Below are 22,995 nucleotides of genomic sequence, written 5' to 3'. Positions count from 1 at the left end.
AAAGAAACAACTATGAGTCTGCTATCAGCCATTCTCACTTTCAGCCCTCGGCCTACAATTACCCTGAGGCTTTAACTTCAGATGGTGCGCTGGTTTTCAAATGTGTCCACAAATATTTTGATACTCCTCCCTTCAGGAGGTAGAGCTTAATTCCCTCTCCGTGACTGTGAGCTATACTTAGTGACTTCTAATGAATAGAGTATGATGGATGATGGTGACTTCTGAGAACAGGTCACAGGCATTATGGCTTGCTCCCAGCTCTCTCTTAAATTACTCACTGTGGGGAAAGCCAGAGGTCATGAGCACACTTGAGTGGCCCTGTGGAGAAGCCCATGTGTGGGAGAACTGAATTCTCCTGCCAACAACCATGTGAGCAAGCCACACTGGGAGCTGATTCTCCAGCCCTGGTTAAGCCTTCAGATAATTGCAGCCTGCTGACCTCTTGACTGTAAACCCAGAAGAAATGCTGTGCCATAACCACTAGCTCAGCTGCTCCTGACCCCTGACCAACGGAATCCAGGAGACAAAAAACTTCTGCTGTTCCAAGGTGTCAAGTGCGGTTGTTATGTGGCAAAAGATTAACATAGAGGGGCATAAAGCAACCCAGACTACCATCCCCCTGGCCTGGTCTGATCACGTTTTCTGTTCTGAGTTTAACAAGAGCAAGAAGGCAAGATGTAACCCTCACAGCTGTGATAACACATATAAGTGATGGGAGCCTCCTGAGTGAGGAAAATAGTAACATTATAAGATGAAAGGTAATTGTATTTGAAGAGCACTTCTCTTACATTTAGAAGTACTTACCTCCGGTGGGATTACCAAAACAGTGTAGCCCCATTTAACAATTTTCTTCCAAGTTGAGAAGATTCCGATGATCTGATAGGCAATTCTGCCCTAAAGCTCCTTTCTCTTAATAAGATTAAACGTTAAGATAAAATAAGGATCTTGACCAAAATCTGAGATATGCATTAATTTCAAAAGCAACTCCCCAATTTAAAAGTCCCTCCTGACACAAACAGAGGTGTCAAGAACCAAGATTCCCCAGACAGCATCTGATCCCCTTTCTCCAAAGCCTGAACTCCCAGCTTGGGGCAATGCTAGCTTTGGCTCCTCTCCGGTCTGTCTCTGGCTCTTAGACATCTGCTTCTTAGCCCGTTCTGCTGAAACCCAAATAGCTAGGTAGTAGGGTTTACTACCAGTCAATTTAACAACTTGTATTAATATGTATACCCAACTGAAGTTTCACTGATAATAGATGAGGAAGGACCAGCTGGCATTTCTCATACACAGGGAGAGAATAAATTCCCTGAATTGTTGGGTTTCAGCATCTCAGGACACCTCCAGAAGGTTCTGGTGATGCTTATCTTATCATTTGTTAGATTACAGGTAGCTGGGTACATATGAATTCAAGACTTAAAATTCTATCTCAAAATTCTACCCACTTACAAGACTTTTCTTATACGTTTATACACTTTTGTGAGTATTTGCAAATATTCCATGAAGAAGCAAGGTTAGGTATCTTTTGGTATGGGTTAAAAATCCCACAGAGTAAGTCTTTATGGCAAGGGCAAAAAAGAATGTTTTGAGGTGTGAGGGAGTGCACTGAAAGAGCAAAACAAAAGTGCAGAAATAAAAGGGTCTTGGTTTAATTCTCCTTTGTATCCATAGGCAGCTCTACAAATACCATCCTAATGAGCCGTTGCCTAGGCCCTCATCTCATAAAACCCTCAGAAGGCAAAAATGCATGAAAGGCAGAGCTGATTCTCTCTCTTTTGATATTTGCCCTTGGATCTACTTTTGGGTCTCTGAGAGCACATGAATTAACATGAGACAGTGAAAGTATTCAAAAGTAGGCCTTTCCAATGATGAGCCAAGCCAGTTACCATACAGCTTGCATATTTATTGAACAAATACTACTAAAATAGCTAAAATACATTGGGTACTTGTCGTGAGTGCATCAGTAAAGATCACATTGTTACAAAAGCCTGCATATTCAGCAGTACACAACTGCAACTCTACGTAAATGCCACAGATGCAGAATACTGTTTTCTTGCTCTATTTACACAGCGGATATACCTACTCTAACAAAGGAGGTAGGGGGGAAATGCACAGGAAACTCAGGCCAATGGGGAGCGAGAAGAGAAGGAAGAAGTGCAGCGCATGCGTCAGTCGATGTGTAACAGTCAGAAGCGGAACAGTTCAGAACGAAGCCTGCCCTGTCAAAGGAAGAGCTAAAAGACAGTTATATAAAAATCAAGGTGGGCTTTCAGACTGGCTAACACAACAACATTCCGTGAGTAGATGGTATTGTCTGATTGTATTTTTGTTTATCCATTTCATTGGGAGCAAGGACAAAAATGTAAAATCTACACCTTGCTTATCAGAACTGTTGAAAAAGAGTGCTCTGCCTTTTGAAAAAAAAGAATTTTTTTTTTTGGTAAAGACATTTTCTTCAACCTAATTTTTGGGAAAGGTGTAACTTTCATGTTCCTACTGAGATGCTAATTTGGGGGATTTCTTCCCCCCCCCCCGCCCCCAGAGGGCATTTATAAAAAGGGGGAAAAAAAAAAAAGTTTGCCCCTTTCCCCCTGAATATTCTTTCAAATGAAAGAACCAAAAGAGACACCTAAAAACGCCTGTCAAATTATTGCTTTTCGTTCACTAAGTTAGGCAGGCGAGGCTACCGAAAGGAAGAGATTTGGTAAGGAAATTACAGTTTTGTGATTGCTCCCGCTTACAGGGACTGCGCGTCCGGGAGCGCCAGCCGGGGAGCCGGGGTCTCCTGCTCCGCGGTGGCAGTCGCTCAACCCCCAACGCTGACGAAGAAAGCCACACTGAAGACACGAGGAGAACAGGTCAATCCAGTCTAGAGAACGACATTCAGGGAAACAGAGTACCAACACCTTCTTAGAACATGAAAATAAAAAATAACTCCATCAGAGCTACCTCGCCAAGGAGCATGTTGAAAGTCCAAAATAGCACCATTCATCAGTGTCTCAGGTCCTGTGGCAGCATCTCGGTCACTTACCACAAGGAAACAATGAGTTTCAAACTACTTCTATACATCAAAAGAGTACATGGGTAAAATATAGAGATATACAGACAATTGATGAACATAAACTACTAGGCTTGTTACATCTAAATGAAAAAAAAAAAAAAAAAAAAAGGGGACTCTCAGCCTCTGCAAGAAGCAGTCAGGAGCTGTGTGAGTGAAAAGGCAGAAGTGGACCGGTTGTGTGAGAGCAGAGGGGGTTTGAGTTGTGGAAGACATTGTCGTAGCAAACCAGGCCTGAAGGCCCACCTGTAAGGGTTGTAAACGTGGATTCACAGTGTGAAATTCTGAGCGTTTTCACTTGAGTCAGAATGATTAAAAACTGGTTTGATGATACCTATTTGTCCACTGTAAAATCTCTAAAGCAAGGCTCAGAGTCCCGTAGTTTCTTCTTATACTTGATGATTTACACAGAAAAAAATCCCATATATGATACCATGACCTCATCAATACCCACACACCATATGTAATACAAATGGAGGTGATTAAAAAGAGTGGAGGTAACTGGTTCCTGGGGAGTGGAGTTCATTGCTGCCAAGGGGAGTCAGGGAGGCAGCCCCCATCTCGCCATCCTTCTTGCGGTTCACTTCCTTGGGGACAGGAAGTCTTCCCTGAAGAGCACACAGACAGACACACACAAAAAGAATCACACTGAGTCATGCTTTTAAAACCACTTGAACATTTTTGCTTCTTCCTCCCGACTTTTGTCCCCGAACTCCCAACATTTTGCAGAGTTTACATATTAAACACAGTTCACCTGAATGTAAATATTAGGTCTGTGAGGGCATGAAGTCATTAAACACTAGCTGCCTTGGCTGCAGTAGAATCAAGTGCTTCTCTAAGGGCTGAGCCCAGCCGTGTGGGAGGCAGCATTCCCCAAAGTCAGGTTTCTAAAAGCAGTTTCTGGGATCAAATATGGCTTGACAGAAGACCGGGTGAGAGGTTCCTAGGAGTGTTAATGCTTTTTTTTTTTTTAAAAAGAGTTGAATGACTGTGGTGGAAAGGGATAATTGTTTTATAATAGTTAAAGTATTTAAAGCATATCACAACTGCAACAAATAGAATTTGTGAACATTTTATTCTAGAAGCAAGTGGCCCAGGCCCTATAGGCCTTACAGTGAGAACCAAAAGTGGGTACTAAAGACAGGGGAGTGTTTGGGAGGGAACTCATGTGGGCTGGGGGTGGGCAGGCAGCAGCTGCAGAAGAGAGGAGACAAGAGGGAAACCAGGGCCAGAAGAGCAGGAGACTCAGCTAGTTGGGACTGACTGGGGCTCTTCTAGTCTATCCTCACAATCCTGATGAGTGAGGTTTTATGTATCCGACTAGGAGAATCCAAATACACTGTGACTGAGGACCCATTGAGCACCCACAGGGAGGAGATCCCCACCACAATCAAACAGCAGGAGGACAGGACAATGAGGCCCATCTGCCCAAGCAATGATACAAAATAAAGGTCTTATCACAACTAGATGTCATGCCCCACTCAGGAATGAAAACAGTGAACATATGACAAGAGTCTCTTTTAGCCTAACCGTTAAGTATAGGAATTTTCTTGAAAAAAAAAAAATCCATTATGGTTTTAAAAGATCTGTTGGGATTTTTTTTTTTTTTCTTTTTGTTAAGGCCACGTGTTCTAAAAGGATAGTTATAATAAGCCAATTTGACTGGATATAGGTATTGGGTTAAAGTGATAATCATGCTTTGTAGTCTACAAATTACCATATTTGAATCTTTTTAAGAAACTCAACATTCAAAAAACTAAGACTATGGCATTCGGTCCCATCACTTCATGGCAAATAGATGGGGAAACAATGGAAATAGTGACAGACTTTATTTTCTTGGCCTCCAAATCACTGCAGATGGTGACTGCAGCCATGAAATTAAAAGACACTTGCTCTTTGGAAGAAAAGCTATGACCAATCTAGACAGCATATTAAAAAGCAGAGACATTACTTTGCTGACAAAGATCCATCTAATTAAAGTTATGGTTTTTCCCATAGTCATGTATGGATGTGAGAGTTGGACCATAAAGAAAACTGAGTGCCAAAGAACTGATGCTTTTGAACTGTGGTGTTGGAGAAGACTCTTGAGAGTCCCTTGGACTGCAAGGAGATCCAACCAGTCCATCCTAAAGGAAATAAGTCCTGAATATTCATTGGAAGGACTGATTCTGAAGCTGAAGCTCGAATACTTTGGCCACCTGATGTGAAGAACTGACTCACTGGAAAAGACCCTGATGCTGGGAAAGATTGAAGGCAGGAGAAGAAGGCGACGACAGAGGATGAGATGGCTGGATGGCTTCACCAACTCAATGAGTTTGAGAAAGCTCCAGGAGTTGGTGATGGACAGGGAAGCCTGGCAAGGTGCAGTCCATGGGGTTGCAAAGAGTCGGACATGACTGAGCAACTGAACTTGAACTGAAGAATTCAGAAATCAGATACGTCCAAACAACTTGAAACCAAATTGTTCGGTTCACTCAGCAACCCCAGAGTGAACTAAATGTAACAGATAATTCAGTTTTAAGAAGTTTTACTTACCGTACAGTGTTCTCATATTACACATCTGTTTTATCTAAATTTTTTTTCAAAAATCTCAGACTTTTAGAGCATGTAACATTTTCAGAATGTATATAAAATCTACGCAGTATGTACTTTAATGTTCCAGTCTTAGTCTGTGATTTAGAGGTTGTTTTGGTATCATTAAATGCCAAAAGGGCCAAACCAGAAAGTTAAACTAAAATTTTACTCATCATTTACATGCCCTAAAGGATCCAGAAAAATATCCAAAAGCATTATTTCGAGCAATTCCTTTCTTTTGTGAAAATAATTTCAATTTTGAAATTTTGGCATGCAATCCCACTATTTAAAGAAGAAATCCTTTGAAACCCAATGTTTTTAAAATAATGTTTGTTTCTCCTCCCATATCAACCAGTGAGCATCGTTCAGGATATGACAAACAAGTTTTAGACAAATGAAGAATTCAATGCTAACTATCATAGGCCTAGAAAAGGAAATCAAAAGCTTGCAACACACTTCACTTAACATCATGGCTGGCCTTAAAACTGCCTACTTCAGACTTACTCTTAAGTGACTATACAGAACATCAGTTAGTCTTTATATATCTCAGTCTTACTACTCTCATATTTCCATGAAAAAAAAAAATACAGCAAAATGGATGGGAGCTGGGTGGGAGCTGGGTGGGATATGGTTAATTTGGAAAGAAGTTCTTCCAGGAAAACAAAATTCTAAGGAGATTATTTCAGATTTGAATTTACCATTTTTAGTATTTTTTTTTCTCTCTTTCAAGACCCCCAAATATTCAGATGTGTCCTTCCTTCATTATTCAGGTTCTGCATGCCTACTATGGACTGAACAGTCTATAAGATTTTAAGGCAAGAGGGACAAAAGCAGTCCCTCCAGCCTGCCCTAAAATTAACATGCTATATGGGAGCCACCCAAGTAACTGGAGGACAGCAAAGCAGTGGTGACAAACCTTGCAGGGAGTTCTGATATGAGACACCATGGGGAGCTAAAGTTCTGTGCATCCTTCCTTTGGAGACTGGAATTCACTAGACTTCAGTCCCTACCTCCTATTCACTAAAAAAAAAAAGAGAGAAAGAAAGGAAAAAAGATATCTCTGCCCCCATTGAAGGAAGTTCAAGCTTCTGCAACAAGAGAAGGAGGTATTTCAAAGAGGAGACAGGAAGATGTCTTATTTCCACAAGTTAGACCTTGGAAGAATTTTATGCAAAAATTGTGCTATTTCCCTCCGTCATCCCCATATACTGGTCCCTATAGGACTGAGGAACTTGAGTAAACCAAAAGGCTGGAGGAGGAGATACAGATACGTGTCCAGGGGCCCCCAGAGACTGTGCTCCTGGGTGGCTCTCCCTGCCAATAATTGTTAGTACATGAGTCCCCCAATTACTCAATAATGTGTTTTGGGCCAAGTAAGCCAGGATTGTTTTTCTTATGATTATGCAAAGATGTACTTTTCCAGAAGGCAACAGCTAGAAAAAGGACAAATATATTATGCTTAAAATACTATTCATATATTTAGAGAGGAAAGAACTCAAAATAACAGAAGACCTGAATTCCAGGATCCACCAGCCCCCTGGAGCATATCTCAGTGCCAACAAGGCCTAGGACTCAGATGGCCTTTCAAGAGGAAACAGAGGCACTGTTGACCTCACTGAGGAATTTGGCCAGTCTCGCTTGTTTGGTTGATGCTACCAGTATCAAAGACATGAACTCTGGGCTCCTGAATGGGGCAGGCACTCATAAAAAGGCTATACTTCCCCTCATCCCTTCCATGATCACATCTTATCCTCAGCTACTCTGGGAAATTATGCCCTGAGATGGTCCAGCAAAGAATGTCTACACTACTGCAACCCTGGTGGTGCAGTGGTGGGGTGTGAGTGTGTTTTAAATAAAGCACCTGTATTTTAGCTCACTTCCACTCCAACTCTACAAGATCAGAAAAAGTCTAGCCCAGGCAGGGACCAAATCATTTAGTTCACGTACTTTCTTGCCAGTGATTTCGACCTTGACCTTCAGAAATTCTCTGAGAGATTCAAAGTGATTTAGGACTGTTTTCTCTCAGTGCAAACTGCCAGTCGACATAATCTCTTTAACTAATGTCTGCCTGTCAGTAAAAGGTAGGAAATTGCTGAAACCATTAAAGGCAAGTAAGATAGTTTACCAAAGTTGAAATGACAGTAATAGCTGGGGAGTCCTCTCCATTGGTCAATTACACTTAAGAAATTTTTAAATGGAAATTGCATTTTTAATGGTCTCTATTTTTTTAAATTACAGAATCAACAGGTCAGTGGTAAAAAATACAATCATCCTTGCTTAAGGTCAAATTGAAATTTACCCTAACAAGCAAAGTTCAAAGGTATCTACAGTAAAAATTGGTAAATGTTTCTGTTGTTGTTTTGAAATACTGCTGAAAAAATAAAATGTAAATTTTACAAATTTTCTTACGGCAGAAAACTGTCACACTGAAAATGTCTGAGCAATAAAAGCATGTTAATAGAAAATACTTTTGGGCCTAAAACTTAGAAGAAAAAATATAGCAGCTTTTTAATATTCTTTCTGTTTTGTTTCATGGGTAATTTTATCAGATAGTCAGGTATTGTTACCAGAAAAAATTATCATCATCTACACTTTTAAGAGATCTTTTAGTTAGATATATTCATATTTGGATTTATCTATATCAGAATGGAACAAACAAATTAAAAAACCTGTAAAATGTATAGTTGACAAATTGGTTCCACAATTCTTAAGTGAAAATTTGCTTTGGACTTTGGGCATCAAGAAAGAAAGATATTATGAACTGTAAGAGTCACAGGATATCAGGATATTCTTTTTCTTTTTTTTGTACTACATGTTATTTCCAAGATGATAATAGGTTATGGATTATGGTATCAGGTTAATGGATTATTATCAGTTCAGTCGCTCAGTCATGTCTGACTCTTTGCAACCCCATGAATTGCAGCACGCCAGGCCTCCCTGTCCATCACCAGCTCCCGGAGTTTACCCAAACTCATGTCCATTGAGTCAGTGATGCCATCCAACCATCTCATCCTCTGTCGTCCCCTTCTCCTCCTGCCCCCAATTCCTCCCAGCATCAGGGTCTTTACCAATGAGTCAACTCTTTGCATGAGGTGGCCAAATTACTGGAGTTTCAGCATCAGTCCTTCCAATGAACACCCAGGACTGATCTCCTTTAGGATGGACTGGTTGGATCTCCTTGCAGTCCAAGGGACTCTCAAGAGTCTTCACCAACACCACAGTTCAAAAGCATCAATTCTTCAGCGCTCAGCTTTCTTTATAGTCCAACTCTCACATCCATACATGACCACTGGAAAAACCATAGCCTTGACTAGACGGACCTTTGCTGGCGAAGTAATGTCTCTGCTTTTTAATATTCTGTCTAGGTTGGTCATAACTTTCCTTCCAAGGAGCAAGCATCATTTAATTTCATGGCTGCAGTCACCATCTGCAGTGATTTTGGAGCCCCCCAAAAATAAAGTCTGACACTGTTTCCACTGTTTCCCCATCTATTTGCCATGAGGTGATGGGACCAGATGCCATGATCTTAGTTTTCTGAATGTTGAGCTTTAAGCCAACTTTTTCACTCTCCTCTTTCACTTTCATCAAGAGGCTTTTTAGTTCCTCTTCACTTTCTGCCATAAGGGGATTATTATAGTAGACAGTAATCAGTATTAAAATGAGGAATAGCTGTTTTTGTTTCTATATTAAAAAAAAAAAAAACACCTTAACAAAATGTCAGCTGGAGATCTTACCTTAGGAAGCCTTCCCTCCATTTCCTTGTCTGGAAATGGTTCTTGACAGACCCAGACAGAAAGCTCTGGGTAATAAACCTAGAGAGACAAAGAAGCATACACATTCAGATTAAAAACAGGAGCCACTCTGAAACCTCTTGGGATCAGCTTAATGAGCTCAATTGTCCTCAATGGTCACTTATTTCCCAATTGCAACTGAGAAAGCTGGGGAAGTCCATTCTCTCTTTCAGTCAGTGTGCATACTCTACACTCAGGAGAGTTTTAGCTCAGTGTCTTCTAAGACTAAGTTCAAGAGAGCAGAGATATCAATCAGTGTTATCTTTAGCATGCAAAGTGGTAGCGTCATGGCCTGACTGGCTAAACAAACTAAGGCACTGGGGAGGCCCAATTTTCAAAGCAACCTGTGATTAGTATCCTTGCAGAACTCCATGTTTATGAGATAAATGTGCCATGTACTCGCCCAACACTGTTAAGGGTTATCCTGATTCATTTATTAGAAGGCTCAATGATGCATAAAGCATAGGAAGGAGAGGAAGCAGCAGCCTGCCTCCTCCCCAGAGCCACACGTCTGCCCAGCTGCTTGGAAGTATCAAGGGTCTGAGACAGGGAGAGGGCAAGGGATGGCGGCATCGTCATGAGTGATTCAGAGAAGACAAGACCAGCTAATGAACGGGGAGGGGTGGAGGGTGGAGCAGGGGTGGACAAGATGGAGCGATTGAGTCCAACTGAGTAACTCTTTTTTTAATACTGAAAAGGGTTTATCATAAGAAGGTTGCTGGCCAGCTGTTCTCTATCTCTGGAAAAGACTGGAGGAGGGGGATAAGGAAGGACTTACAAGTACAGATTTAGGTCAGCTGTAAGGAAAAACTTGGCATAAGAATTGTTAAATTACTGAAAGAATTTAGAGAGGAAAACTGTGAAATCTTCCTTAAGAAATTTAGAAACTGAATCCAATCACCATCTGTCAGGGCTAATTTACATTTGATACAGCCCTTCTTGAAGGGAGGGGAGAAAATTAGATGAGATCCCCTGAAGATCTGATTCTATAAATGCTGTAAATAAGCTTTACATTTAATAAATGACATTAAGAATCTCACTTCATTAATCAGTTATCAAAGAGACTTATGTATCTTTTTTTGGTTTGTTTCTGAAAGCACTAGATGTGGTAGCCTAATCATTGGGCTCACCGCAACGATATCAATGTCCCAATCAATCCATCTGGTCTGAGGCATGAAATGTGGATGGCTGTGCAGGTTCTGTGGGACAGTCTAACAGAAACTATCTTTGCTCAACTCCAGTAGCATTTATGGCACATGCCACTGAACAAAGCAATTTTGTGTACATTACCTAATTTATCCTGATTATAAATTTTGACTAGGTCTTATCATTACAGAGAAAAGGAAACTGCAACTCAGAAAGGTCACAGTGTACAGGATAGGGCTCAAACTCAAGCCAGATTCCCAGTTCTAAAGCGGGATTTCAGTTATTGGCACCTTAAAGATGCCCTCAAATTATTCCAGAATGCAAACTGCCTACTACCTCTCTTTCAAAATTACACCAGCCCACAGCCACCATACACATTTAGGTCTTAAATACTGGAAAGCTCATCCTGCAAAAACTGGGCTTGTTTTCTGACTTTGGACTGGGCCTGCTTTCTGGGCCATGTGGTTCCCCCAATCTCAAACTCCTTCCCCTTGCTCAGCTTTCCCCTCCTCTGCTCAGCTCCTTCTAGTAAAATTCCACCATCTGCCTCGTTTGGGACAAACAGCCACCACAACATTCTCTTTAACCAGGAATGGGTGAAGAAAACAAAACTGCAATCTTAGATACACATGCTTTGCTTTGAGGCTTAAAAGAAAGTCACAGCACACAAAATCCCACCCTGGAAAATTTCAGGAGATCTCAGATTGGGATCCACTATAAGGTCACTTAATATAAACAGATAAAAGCTGATGACATCTCTGTATTACTGATTTTAAAGGCACGCTTTAAGTATAATTAAAAACATGACAGGTATTAGCAAGAAAAAATATTTCACTGTAAACCAAAAATATTGATAGAAATACATATATAAGCTTAATAGGCACATGGATGCAATGAAAAGCAAAATCAACTAAATGTTATATATGTATTCTGCTTTTCTGTGATATACTATTTTAACAAAATGACACAACATTAGCATTTAACTTCTAGGTTCAAAGCATCAATACTAAAGCAACCCAGGCTGGATCTGTAGGGAAAAATAGCTTGGCTCTCAGAAATTGTTATACTTAGTCACAATACTTACTATAATTTTTTCCAAGAACTTTCCTTTTTTAAAGAAAAACAGCCAGTGATATTTGCCAATGAACTCAGGAACATGAGTATCTGTTAGCAACTCACGGCTAAGTAAACTTCCTTCCATACCTCAGATTTGCTTTTGTGCCACATGTCAGCTTAGCTATAAAGTGACCAAAGGCATTTCTAATTAGGCATTTTTTTTTTAGTGTGTGAATCATAATCATCATAGGTATTATGAAAGATAAATGTAATTTTGGCATTGTGATAAATTCATATAGTCTTCTTCAGAGTCAGAATTTTAACCCCAAAATGGAAGAGACAGAAGAATCTCATTTACATTCTTAACACCTGCCTGACTGGTCTCTTAAGAACTCAGCACATCCCTGGACACAGAAACCTAAAGGGGAATAAACTTTTATTTTTTGGTTTTGGGAAAGGGTGGTAGATTATTGGAAATGCTACCTACATAACAGCTTCATTCTTTCCTATACCTGTGGTGTTTTGAAGACTCTAATATGAATGACTTTTTTGAGCATCCTTTGGCATTTCCTTTCTTTGGGATTGCAATGAAACCTGACCCTTTCCAGTCTTGTGTCCACTGCTGAGTTTTCCAAATTTGCTGGCGTACTGAGTGCAGCACGTTCATAGCATCACCTTTTAGGATTTGAAATAGCTCAACTGGAATTCCATCGCCTCCACTAGCTTTGTTCATAGTGATGCTTCCTAAGGCCCACCTGACTTCACATTCCAGGATACCTGGCTCTAGGTCAGTGATCACACCATCGTGATTATCTGAGTCGTGAAGATCTTTTTTGTACAGTTCTTCTGTGTATTCTTGCCACCTCTTCTTAATATCTTCTACTTCAGTCAGCTCCATACCATTTCTGTTCATTATTGAACCCATCTTTGCATGAAATGTTTCCTTGGTATCTCTAATTATCTTGAAGAGATCTCAAGTCTTTCCCTTTCTTTTGTTTCCCTCTATTTCTTTGCATTGATCACTGAGGAAGACTTTCTTATCTCTTCTTGCTATTCTTTGGAACTCTGCATTCAAATGGGTATATCTTTCCTTTTCTCCTCTGCTCTTTGCTTTGCTTCTTTTCACAGCTATTTATAAGGGCTCCTCAGACAGCCATTTTGCTTTTTTGCATTTCTTTTCCTTGGGGATGTTCTTGATCCCTGCCTCCTGTACAATGTCACAAACCTCCATACATAGTTCATCAGGAACTCTGTCTATCAGATCTAGTCCCTTAAATGTATTTCCCACTTCCACTGTATAATCATAAGGGATTTGATTTAGGTCATACCTGAACCTGAATGGTCTAGTGATTTTCCCCACTTTCTTCAATTTAAGTCTGAATTTGGCAATAAGGAGTTCATGATCTGAGCCACACTCCACTCTCGGTCTTGTTTTTGCTGACTGTATAGAGCTTCTCCATCTTTGGCTGCAAGAAATATAGTCTATCTGATTTCAGTGTCAACTATCTGGTGATGTCCATGTGTAGAGTCTTCTCTTGTGTTACTGGAAGAGGGTGTTTGCTATGACCAGTGTGTGCTCTTGGCAAAACTCTTTTAGCCCTTGCCCTGCTTCATTCTGTACTCCAAGGCCAAATTTGCCTGTTACTCCAGGTGTCTCTTGACTTCCTACTTTTGCATTCCACTCCCCGATAATGAAAAGGACATCTTTTGGGGTGTTAGTTATAAAAGGTCCTGAAGGTGTTCATATAACTGTTCAACTTCAGCTTGTTCAGCATTACTGCTCGGGGCATAGACTTGGATTACTGTGATACTGAATGCTTTGCCTTGGAAACTAACACAGATCATTCTGTCATTTTTGAGACTGCATCCAAGTACTGCATTTAGGACTCTTGTTGACAGTGATGGCTACTCCATTTCTTCTAAGGGATTCCTGCCCACAGTAGTAGATATAATGGATATCTGAGTTAAATTCACCCATTCCAGTCCATTTTAGTTTGCTGATTCCTAGAATGTCTACATTCACTCTTGCCATCTCCTGTTTGAGCACTTCCAATTTGCCTTGATTCATGGACCTAACATTCCAGGTTCCTATGCAATATTGCTCTTTACAGCACTGGACCTTGCTTCTATCACCAATAATTCCAATTATTCTAATAACTCCAATATTCTATCACCAATATCATTTCAATCCCAAAGAAAGGAAATGCCAAAGAATGCTCAAACTAATGCACAATTGCATTCATCTCACACACCAGTAAAGTAATGCTCAAAATTCTCCAAGCCAGGCTTCAGCAACACGTGAACCATGAACTTCCACATGTTCAAGCTGGTTTTAGAAAAGGCAGAGGAACCAGAGATCAAATTGCCAACATTCACTGGATCATCGAAAAAGCAAGAGCGTTCCAGGAAAACATTTATTTCTGCTTTATTAACTATGCCAAAGCCTTTGACTGTGTGGATCACAATAAACTGTGGTAAATTCTTCAAGAGATGGGAATACCAGACCACCTGACCTGCCTCCTGAGAAATCTGTATGCAGGTCAGGAAGCAACAGTTAGAACCGGATATGGAACAACAGACTGGTTCCAAATAGGAAAAGGAGTCCATCAAGGCTGTATATTGTCACCCTGCTTATTTATTTTATATGCAGAGTACATCATGAGAAACACTGGGGTGGATGAAGCACAAGCCGGAATCAAGGCTGCCAGGAGAAATATCAATAACCTCAGATATGCAGATGACACCACCCTTATGGCAGAATGTGAAGAAGAACTAAAATGCTTCTTGATGAAAATGAAAGAGGAGAGTGAAAAAGTTGGCTTAAAGCTCAACATTCAGAAAACTAAGATCATGCCATCTGATCCCATCACTTCATGGGAAATAGACAGGGAAAGAGTGGAAACAGTGGCTGACTTTATTTTATTTGGGCTCCAAAATCACTGCAGATGGTGACTGCAGCCATGAAATTAAAAGACGCTTACTCCTTGGAAGTAAAGTTATGACCAACCTAGACAGCATATTAAAAAGCAGAGACATTACTTCGCCAGCAAAGGTCCGTCTAGTCAAGGCTATGGTTTTTCCAGTGGTCATGTATGGATGTGAGAGTTGGACAGTGAGGAAAGCTGAGTGCCGAAAAATTGATGCTTTTGAACTGTGGTGTTGGAGAAGACTCTTGAGAGTCCCTTGGACTACAAGGAGATTCAACCAGTCCATCCTAAAGGAGATCAGTCCTGGGTGTTCATTGGAAGGACTGAAGTTGAAGATGAAACTCCAGCACTTTGCCCACCTGATGTGAAGAGCTGACTCATTGGAAAAGACCCTGATGCTGGGAAAGATTGAGGGCACGAGGAGAAGGGGACGACAGGGGATGAGATGGCTGGATGGCATCACCGACTCGATGGACATGAGTTTGGGTAAACTCCAGGAGCTGGTGATGGACAGGGAGGCCTGGCGTGCTGCGGTTCATGGGGTCGCAGAGTCGGACACGACTGAGCGACTGAACTGAACTGAACTGAATATGAATGACTTAAGAGAAAAAATATCAATGACAATCATTATCTTTACTCTCTAACTCAGAATACTTCTGTGCTTGCCAGCATTCACCAGAAGTTTGTAAAATACTTGCAGTGTGCTGGACAGTTAGACTCTGGATACCACCAGAAGAGAAATAGAGTTCCTGTCTCCTAGGGGCTCAAATCAAGGGGCAGGTGAGAGGGACAGTAGGGGTGACAGATCCTCTAAAACATCACTTAATGATCTAAAAGATCATTTAAATGTGGTATGGGCTGAACTGTGTTCCCCCTGATGCCCAAATGTGAAGTCCTGACCCGTAATACTTCAAATTGTATGTGGAGATAGGGTATATAAAGAGGTAATTAAGTTACACCGAGTCATATGGGTGGACCCTAATCCATATGACCAGTGTGTTTGCAAGAGGAGGAAATTAGGACACACATACACACAGGGAAGACCTCGTGAGGACACTGGGAGAAGACGGCCATCGAAAAGCCAAGGGGAGATGCCTCGGAAGAAACCAACCCTGACCGCAGACTCCAAGACTCCAGAACTGTGAAAAAGTACATTTCTGTTAAGTCGTCTAGTCTGTGGTACTTTGTTTTGACAGCCCTAGGAAATGAATCAGTTCGGTTCAGTTGCTCAGTGGTGTCCCTGTCCAACACCAACTCCTGGAGCTTGCTCAAACTCATGCCCATCGAGTCGGTGATGCCATCCAACCATCTCATCCTCTGTCGTCCCCTTCTCCTGCTGCCTTCAATCTTTCCCAGCAGAAAGACTGACTCTCTTCCAGTGAGTCAGTTTTTTGCATGAGGTGGCCAAAGTATTGGAGTTTCAGCTTCAGCATCAGTCCTTTCAATGAATATTCTGGACTGATCTCCTTTAGGATGGACTGGTTGGATCTCCTTGCAGTCCAAGGGACTCTCAACAGTCTTCTCCAACACCACAGTTCAAAAGCATCAATTCTTTGGCACTCAGCTTTCTTTATAGTCCAATTCTCACATCCATACACGACTACTGGAAAAACCATAGCTTTGACTAGAAATGAATACAGTCTGCTTTAGGTGCAATTTTTTAAAAAGTATAGGTTATGTCAAATATAATGGTTGTCAGAATATCTATCACTAGATTTAAAAAACAAACAAAACCAACATTTAGCAAGACATCCAGTAGCACTGTAAACAGAGGAAATGAGGGTGGCAGTGAGCAGATTTGCAAGGGTATGTAAAGGCTGCCAGATGCAAGCCAAGGAAGATGGAAGGTTGAGAGGCTTTCAAGTGCTGATGACATGTAGATCAGAGAAAAGGGTAAGCTGATCTATCTTTTTGTAGTTCACCTGTTATTGTTGGACCCCAAGGCTGCTCATTCTTCTTGGTGTATGTCAAATGATGCTCGGTAAGTGGACACATGGCTTAAATTGTTTCCCATATATTCAGTTTTCTGGATTCAAGTTTGTGTTCTTCATAAAGACCAATTATCATCTTCATCAAATTCTCTCTTAGAGGTGGTGGTGTGAGCATCTCAGAAATGCAAGCACATGGGAATATCTTGTAAGAAATACACCAAAATTTAGGGCTTCCCTGTTGGCTCAGCGGTAAAGAATTCACCGGGAGATGTGGATTCAATCCCTGGGTCAAGAAGATCCCCTGGAGAAAGAAATGAACACCCACTCCAGGATTCTTGCCTCAGAAATCCCATGGACAGAGGAGCTTGACGGGCTACAGTCCATGGGGTATAAAAGAGTTAGACACGACTTAGCAACTAAAGAATAACAACACAGTCCATATACAGAATCAATCTAACTGACATGCTTCCTATCACTTCTACCATACTGCATGAAAATTTTGAATTATATCTATTTATTACCTGTTTCTAAATTCATATTTCCCTCTACTCACCGTCTTTATCAGTACTTCTTTGGGGAGACTGTTAGATGAGAACAATCTTCAAAGGCAGGATCATGGCTTTATTTGGGGTCTAAATGCACCACACATATACATGTTGCTTACTTTACCGGTTAACATACCTTCTGAGAAAACCGTGATGAAGATGCTGCATGGCTTGGTTGTTAACAACCATAATTATAATTATTTTCTACCCTTGGTGGAGTTCTATGTGCTTAAACAATGGCCCTTTTATGATTTATCAAAGATAGGAGCCCACCCCCTGCAATTAGAAGAGTGAACCAGAGCAGCAGATGTCCAACGTGCATAATTAATTCTTTGAGCAGCAAAGGAGTATATTTTATAATCTCTCTGCCAATTACTCTGTCTGTGTGTGTGTGTGTGTGTGTGTGTGTGTGTGTGTGTGTACGCGTGCATGCGCATGTGTGTACATCTTCTATTCTGCCTAATTGGCTGGGAGGTTATGGAACTCAGTACTGTAATACAGCAGAATTTATGTGCACACACATGCACTTCATTTCTGCAAATACCCTTGGAAGTGGCCCTATTAAGAATCTCCCTCAAAAGCTGGTCTGCTCCCAGGTGTGACTAGTCATGTGAGAGGGCAGAATGTAAACTGAAACCATAAATGAGTGACAAGGATCATTTTCTCTGAACAGTATTACATCAAAGATTGGATGGTGCCAAAAGATGATGCGCTGAGCTGTCTCTCTAGAGACCTGCCTAACCCTGTGAATGCTGCTTGGAGATGGAGTACACAGTGGGGAAAATGCACTGCAACTAGCAGACAAAAAGAAAAATACACTGAACATTGGGTCATTCAGATACTGGACATCATCTCTGCACATGCTATAAAGTAAAATAAATGTGTCAGTTGGTCCCTAAGTTGGCAAACATTCTGGTTCAAGAACTAAGTGAAACATGCAGGGATCTAATTTAAGTGCGCACGTGTGCGCGTGGACACACGCACACACACGCACACATAAGCTGGCTGTGGTAACCAATGGATAATTGCAGAGAAAGCATTACAAACACTTGACTATTGCACTCAACCACAAATGCCCTCCTACTGGAAAGGAAGGGATGGTCTTTTAGGACACTGCTGACACTCTTGGTTTCCTATGGCCTGATAAGTTCTTAACCTGTAGAAATGGGGGTGGGGGAGACAACTGTGGTTCACAGCACAAAGCCAATTAAGCCCATCAAATTAACTTTGCTTTGGGGGCAGATGTTTACTATGGGCACAGAAAATGTCCACATTTTACTCTTATTATGCAGCAGATTATATTAATGCCCATGATGCCATGTCAGGCAGGCAAAAGATTCATTTCTTTCCTTTGTGAGCTGGGGTGTTTGAAACAAGCTGTGTTCAGAGTTTTAACAGTGAAATCCTCTAGATTCACTCTGCCTGTTGTGAAGCCATCTTGAGAGGCCGCTGATGAATATGTGGGAGCCTGACAGCTGTGGAATCTCATTTCTAGATTTCAACTAGGCAGAGAAAGGAAAAGGAAGTCTCCTCACTGGCAACAAAATGAAAGTGTTTACAAGTGAAATTAATCGTCAGCACAAACAGCTTTCCACCACAACATAATATTCTGCCCGTTTGGCTGCTGAGTCTTTTTAAATCTGATTTCTAAGAACAAAAACAAAGACTTAAAGCAGAGCAAGGAATCAAGTCAGAAGCAAGCCACAAAAGGTTAACATTTGTGGCAACTTTGTCACCGCTCTTTGAAACCGTTCATGATGTGAGTTTGGGGGCTTTGGATGGCGTGTGCTTCAAGGCAGGGTGCAGAAGCAGCTGGTGAACCCGGCACGCTGAACCGGAGGTCAGTTGCAAACATTTTGTGCTATGCAAACTCCTCTTATCCCAGCCTCATTCCTTTCCAATAGGAACATGCTTAGCACAAAGCAATCCACGTAAAGGCTCCATAAATCCAAAAAAGGGAGTTACTGATCGAGGAATTCTCAGATTTCTGCCAAGGCACCCTCCCCTGTGCTGGAGGTCAGCCTGGTACGCTAAGCAGAGCCAAATTGTGGACTGGACTCAAGGAATTAAGTTCAACACTTCAAATCTAGACTTTTAATGGGCGATTTTTCTTTTCAGTGATGAAGACAAAACAAAATACAAACAGCTGAAAACAGCCCAAAGTAAACCGGGAGAAAAAGCACAAGAAGAAAGCTTGGAAACAAATCTCATAAAGGATATCTAAGAAGAGATTTTCTGAACAAAGGGAAGAAAGAAAGCAGCTTTTTAAAACTCTGGTTTGAGATTAAGCAGTTTGTGAGTGAACAATAAGAAAGTACAGGCCACAAAAATAAGACATTTGCTCTCTTCAGCAGGATAAAAAATACTGGCCTTTGTTAACTAGCAAGAAAAAAAAAAAGGCCCCTTAGGCATTGAAGCACAGCATAAGCTTTTCCTAGCCCCATGACCTCAACAAATATGTTAATAAAATCTTTTACCTCCCTGGAGTGGAACCAGAGTAAATATTTACTTAACACATCTGAGTTCTAAGTCTGGACCACCTTATTCCCTTATATAAATTGGTTTTCATTTGCAACCAAGAAATTAGAAACACCACATTTTGCAATGTTTCTCCTACTTTTATGGTAGGAGAAGGAAGGATGAAAGGGAAGGAAGGGAGGGAAGAGAGGAAGAAAGAAAGAGAGCCAAAGACTGACGGACAGAATGACCAAGGAATGCTGTAAGGAAGAAAAGAAAACCATATTGGGCCCGAGTGCACCAAACTGCACTTGCGAATTTTTGAACTGTATTCTCTGCCACATATGAGTCATGCTCTTGATACCCTTTCCAATACTAGACATCTGGAATTAGCAGGACCTTTTCCAAGCACATTCCAAGGTTAATAGGAAACATCTAGACTTGCTTTTATTAGCCAGTTTGAGTAATTTTAGGTATACTGCATTTCACCTTCGTATAAGAAGTCTAATTTCTACTCACCAAGAATGCTAATTTTTCTTTCTTCTTGTTCTAAAGTTACTGTGCTATTCAATAAAATCTATGAAAGTTGTTACCAACAATGTGGAAGAAAAAGTCCTCGAAACTCAGGGTTTTTTCCCTAAAGCCCTAAATTAAAAGCTAGTGAATAAATATTTATCTGGACATATGGACTTGGGGTTTTTCTTGATCTGGGTGAATAATGAGATAGCCAGTTGCTTTTGATGAGCTTATGAACAATTTCAAAGCATTCCTATTGCTGACATATGCAAGACTGACTTTTCCAGAAAGTTTGCCTTTTCTCCCAAAGTGCTCATTCCAAAAGAAGTTATTCACTCTTTCCATCAATGCACCCTCTTCTGCTGGCAGCTGCAAACTGCTCAGCATTTACCAAAAGTCATTTCACAGTTCAGTGCTTGTCGTGTACCGTCTTGGTCATTTAAAGACTAGATAACTTTTCAACAGCAAACAGCATCACAACAGATCACCAAATTTGGAGGGGAAGTGGTTTCTATCATGGAGAGGATGTAATTAAACTTTATTTAAATCAGATGCTAGTTGATTATCTTTTAAGAAATTTGGCTCTAAAGAGGGGGAAAATATAGGCAGATCTGTATGTGCACACCGTAAGTGCTCAGGGCACTATGAGGCTCCTGGTAAAGTGTCCTTTATGAAAACTGGCAAAAAGCTAAAAGCACAGAGGAACAGAAGAAGGTTAGGATGGATGTGCCCCTGTCCACCACCTGGGTGCTCAGCCCCACTGAGCGCGGGCTGACTCAGACGGCGGCTTCTCCCCGACAGAGGCCAGCCTGGCAGTGACACGGGAAGCAGAGAAGGCCACAGGCGGTGGCCATCGACCCAAATGGATGAGGCCTTTTGGGACGGGGAGTCACCAATAAATACCTGCAGAATCATGAAGATGACTGCAAAAGGAATGCCAAATTAGGAGGCCAAATTCCCTGAGAAAGGGATCACTCGTATTCTAATTAGCATGAAAAAGACAGCATTGGAAACTCAGAACTTCATTCTAAATCCTGACTGCATTCTGAGACAAGAGAAGACAAAAGAAGACTGATATTGACATCTTTGGGGCTTTTTCCTTCAGTTCTTCTTTCATGGTAAACCAATCAGCAAAACTACACTTCTCCAAAGGAAGAGAACTGTGAGCAAGACATGAGCGTTGTTGGAACCCACACTGGCAGAATATTTAAACTTGGAGAGCCACAGTTTTCTGTGAGAAATGCACACTGAAGTTCATTATAATTTTTTTTTTTTAATTTTAGGCACGTTTTCTAGGCACACCCCTTTAAGACTCAGGGTGCCGCTGAAAGGGTGAAATGCATCAGTACATGTAAGGCCACGGCAACAGGGCGGGCACAGATGGACCAAGCAGGCCTGGGTCAGCCTCACCGTCTGACGGAGGAGGACGCTCCGCAGTCAGGGAGCTTGCCCAAGGTCACATATCCAAGAAATGGAGAAGACAGGATGCACACGCAGCCTCTCTTCTCAAAGAACACGGTCTGTCCACACCAGTCTTCTCTGCTATTTCCCTGAAGCCACCTGCAGTGGGGCCATGAGGCCCCCGAGAGCGGGGCCTGCTTTCAGCCCCTAAGTAGGTGCTGGGCATCTCTACTTAGTGCCCTTCTGATGAAAGTTAGTTGGATTGCTGACACCTACTATCAAGAGTAGTTTTCTCAAAAATATTTGTTTCTCTGCTAGCTGTGTTTTCGTTTGTGTGTGTGTTTTCTGATAAACAGCTGCCCTTCAAAAATAACAGAGTGAAGTAAGCCAAAAAGAAAAACACCAATACAGTATACTAACGCATATATATGGAATTTAGAAAGATGGTAACGATGACCCTATATGCGAGATAGCAGAAGAGACAGAGATGTATAGACCAGTCTTTTGGACTCTGTGGGAGAAGGCGAGGGTGGGATGATTTTAGAGAATAGCATTGAAACATGTATATTATCAGATGTGAAATGGATCACCAGTCCAGGCTCGATGCATGAGGCAGGGCGCTCAGAGCCGGTGCACTGGGACGACCCTGAGGGATGGGATGGGGAGGGAGGAAGGAGGGAGGTTCAGGATGGGGACACATGTACACCCATGACTGATTCACGTGAATGTGTGGCAAAAACCACCACAATAGTGTAAAGTAATTAGTCTCCAATTTAAATAAATTAATTAAAAAAAAATAACTTGCCTAAAAAACCCAGCACTGTTGCAGAGCACAGAGGGCGTGCTCGCCAGCATCCAAGCGTTGCCACAGTCACTGGAGAAAGACAACTCTTAGAGCAGCAACTCTCACTTGGCCACCTTACGACTGTGGATCTAATTAAACCCAAGCAACACTGATCACCAGTTTTGTCTTTTTTCAATTTTCCCTGGAAGGAAATGTTCAGCACAATACAAATATCTAGCAAACACTGCGGGTAATTACAAAGGGTATTTGCTGAGAAGCCAAATTGTTTTAATATGACCTCTAAATAAACTCTCAAACAACTTCTCTGATGACCTGGCAATGGACAACCTAATTCAGAATATCTTTCTTTCAACAAATGCCATTAGAAATCATGTTCACTGCAACTTTGCTTTTCAAAATTTCAATTTCAAGACAAACTGTTTAGTCAAAGGAGAATTAAATTCTTGATCAATAATATGCAGCTATGCAAACCATACATTACATATAAGTGTAAAGTGATCCTAGTTGAAGAGGAAGAAAATAAATACTTATTAGAATAGAGAGGCATGTATAAACTATTAAGAATGGTAATTCAGAAAGAAAAACAAATCTAACCTGATTCCAGTTGGGAACTTTTAATTAATACAGTCTAAGAAATGCAGTCAGTTCTAAGGACAAAAATGGAAACACAGGGACCAGGGAACAAGCCAACCATTAGTTATTACTATCATGAAGGTAACAAATAGCATGTAACAAGAAAAGTGGTTTGTGATCCCCAAACCACATGTAGAGTACTGTATTCATTCATTCAA

The 22,995-nt window shown here is 41.2% G+C and overlaps 1 protein-coding gene across 3 annotated transcripts in view; it reads right to left on the bottom strand.

Moving 5' to 3' along the window:
- Nucleotides 1–1,879: 1,879 nt before the first annotated feature.
- The window catches only part of LOC122442948 (neuronal regeneration related protein), a 33,312-nt gene continuing 12,196 nt past the window's right edge, over nucleotides 1,880–22,995 (bottom strand). For all 3 annotated transcript variants that reach the window (XM_043470627.1, XM_043470628.1, XM_043470625.1), the window contains 2 exons: nucleotides 9,364–9,441; nucleotides 1,880–3,663 (listed from right to left, as the gene is read on the bottom strand). In XM_043470627.1, the coding sequence (XP_043326562.1) occupies nucleotides 3,538–3,663; nucleotides 9,364–9,441 (204 nt within the window). In that variant the 3' untranslated portion in view covers nucleotides 1,880–3,537. The remainder of the gene's footprint in view (nucleotides 3,664–9,363; nucleotides 9,442–22,995) is intronic.

The sequence above is a fragment of the Cervus canadensis genome, chromosome 6 (assembly GCF_019320065.1).
Source record: "Cervus canadensis isolate Bull #8, Minnesota chromosome 6, ASM1932006v1, whole genome shotgun sequence".
In the NCBI taxonomy this organism is placed as follows: Eukaryota; Metazoa; Chordata; class Mammalia; order Artiodactyla; family Cervidae; genus Cervus; species Cervus canadensis.
This window is presented reverse-complemented; position numbering and strand designations above follow the sequence as displayed.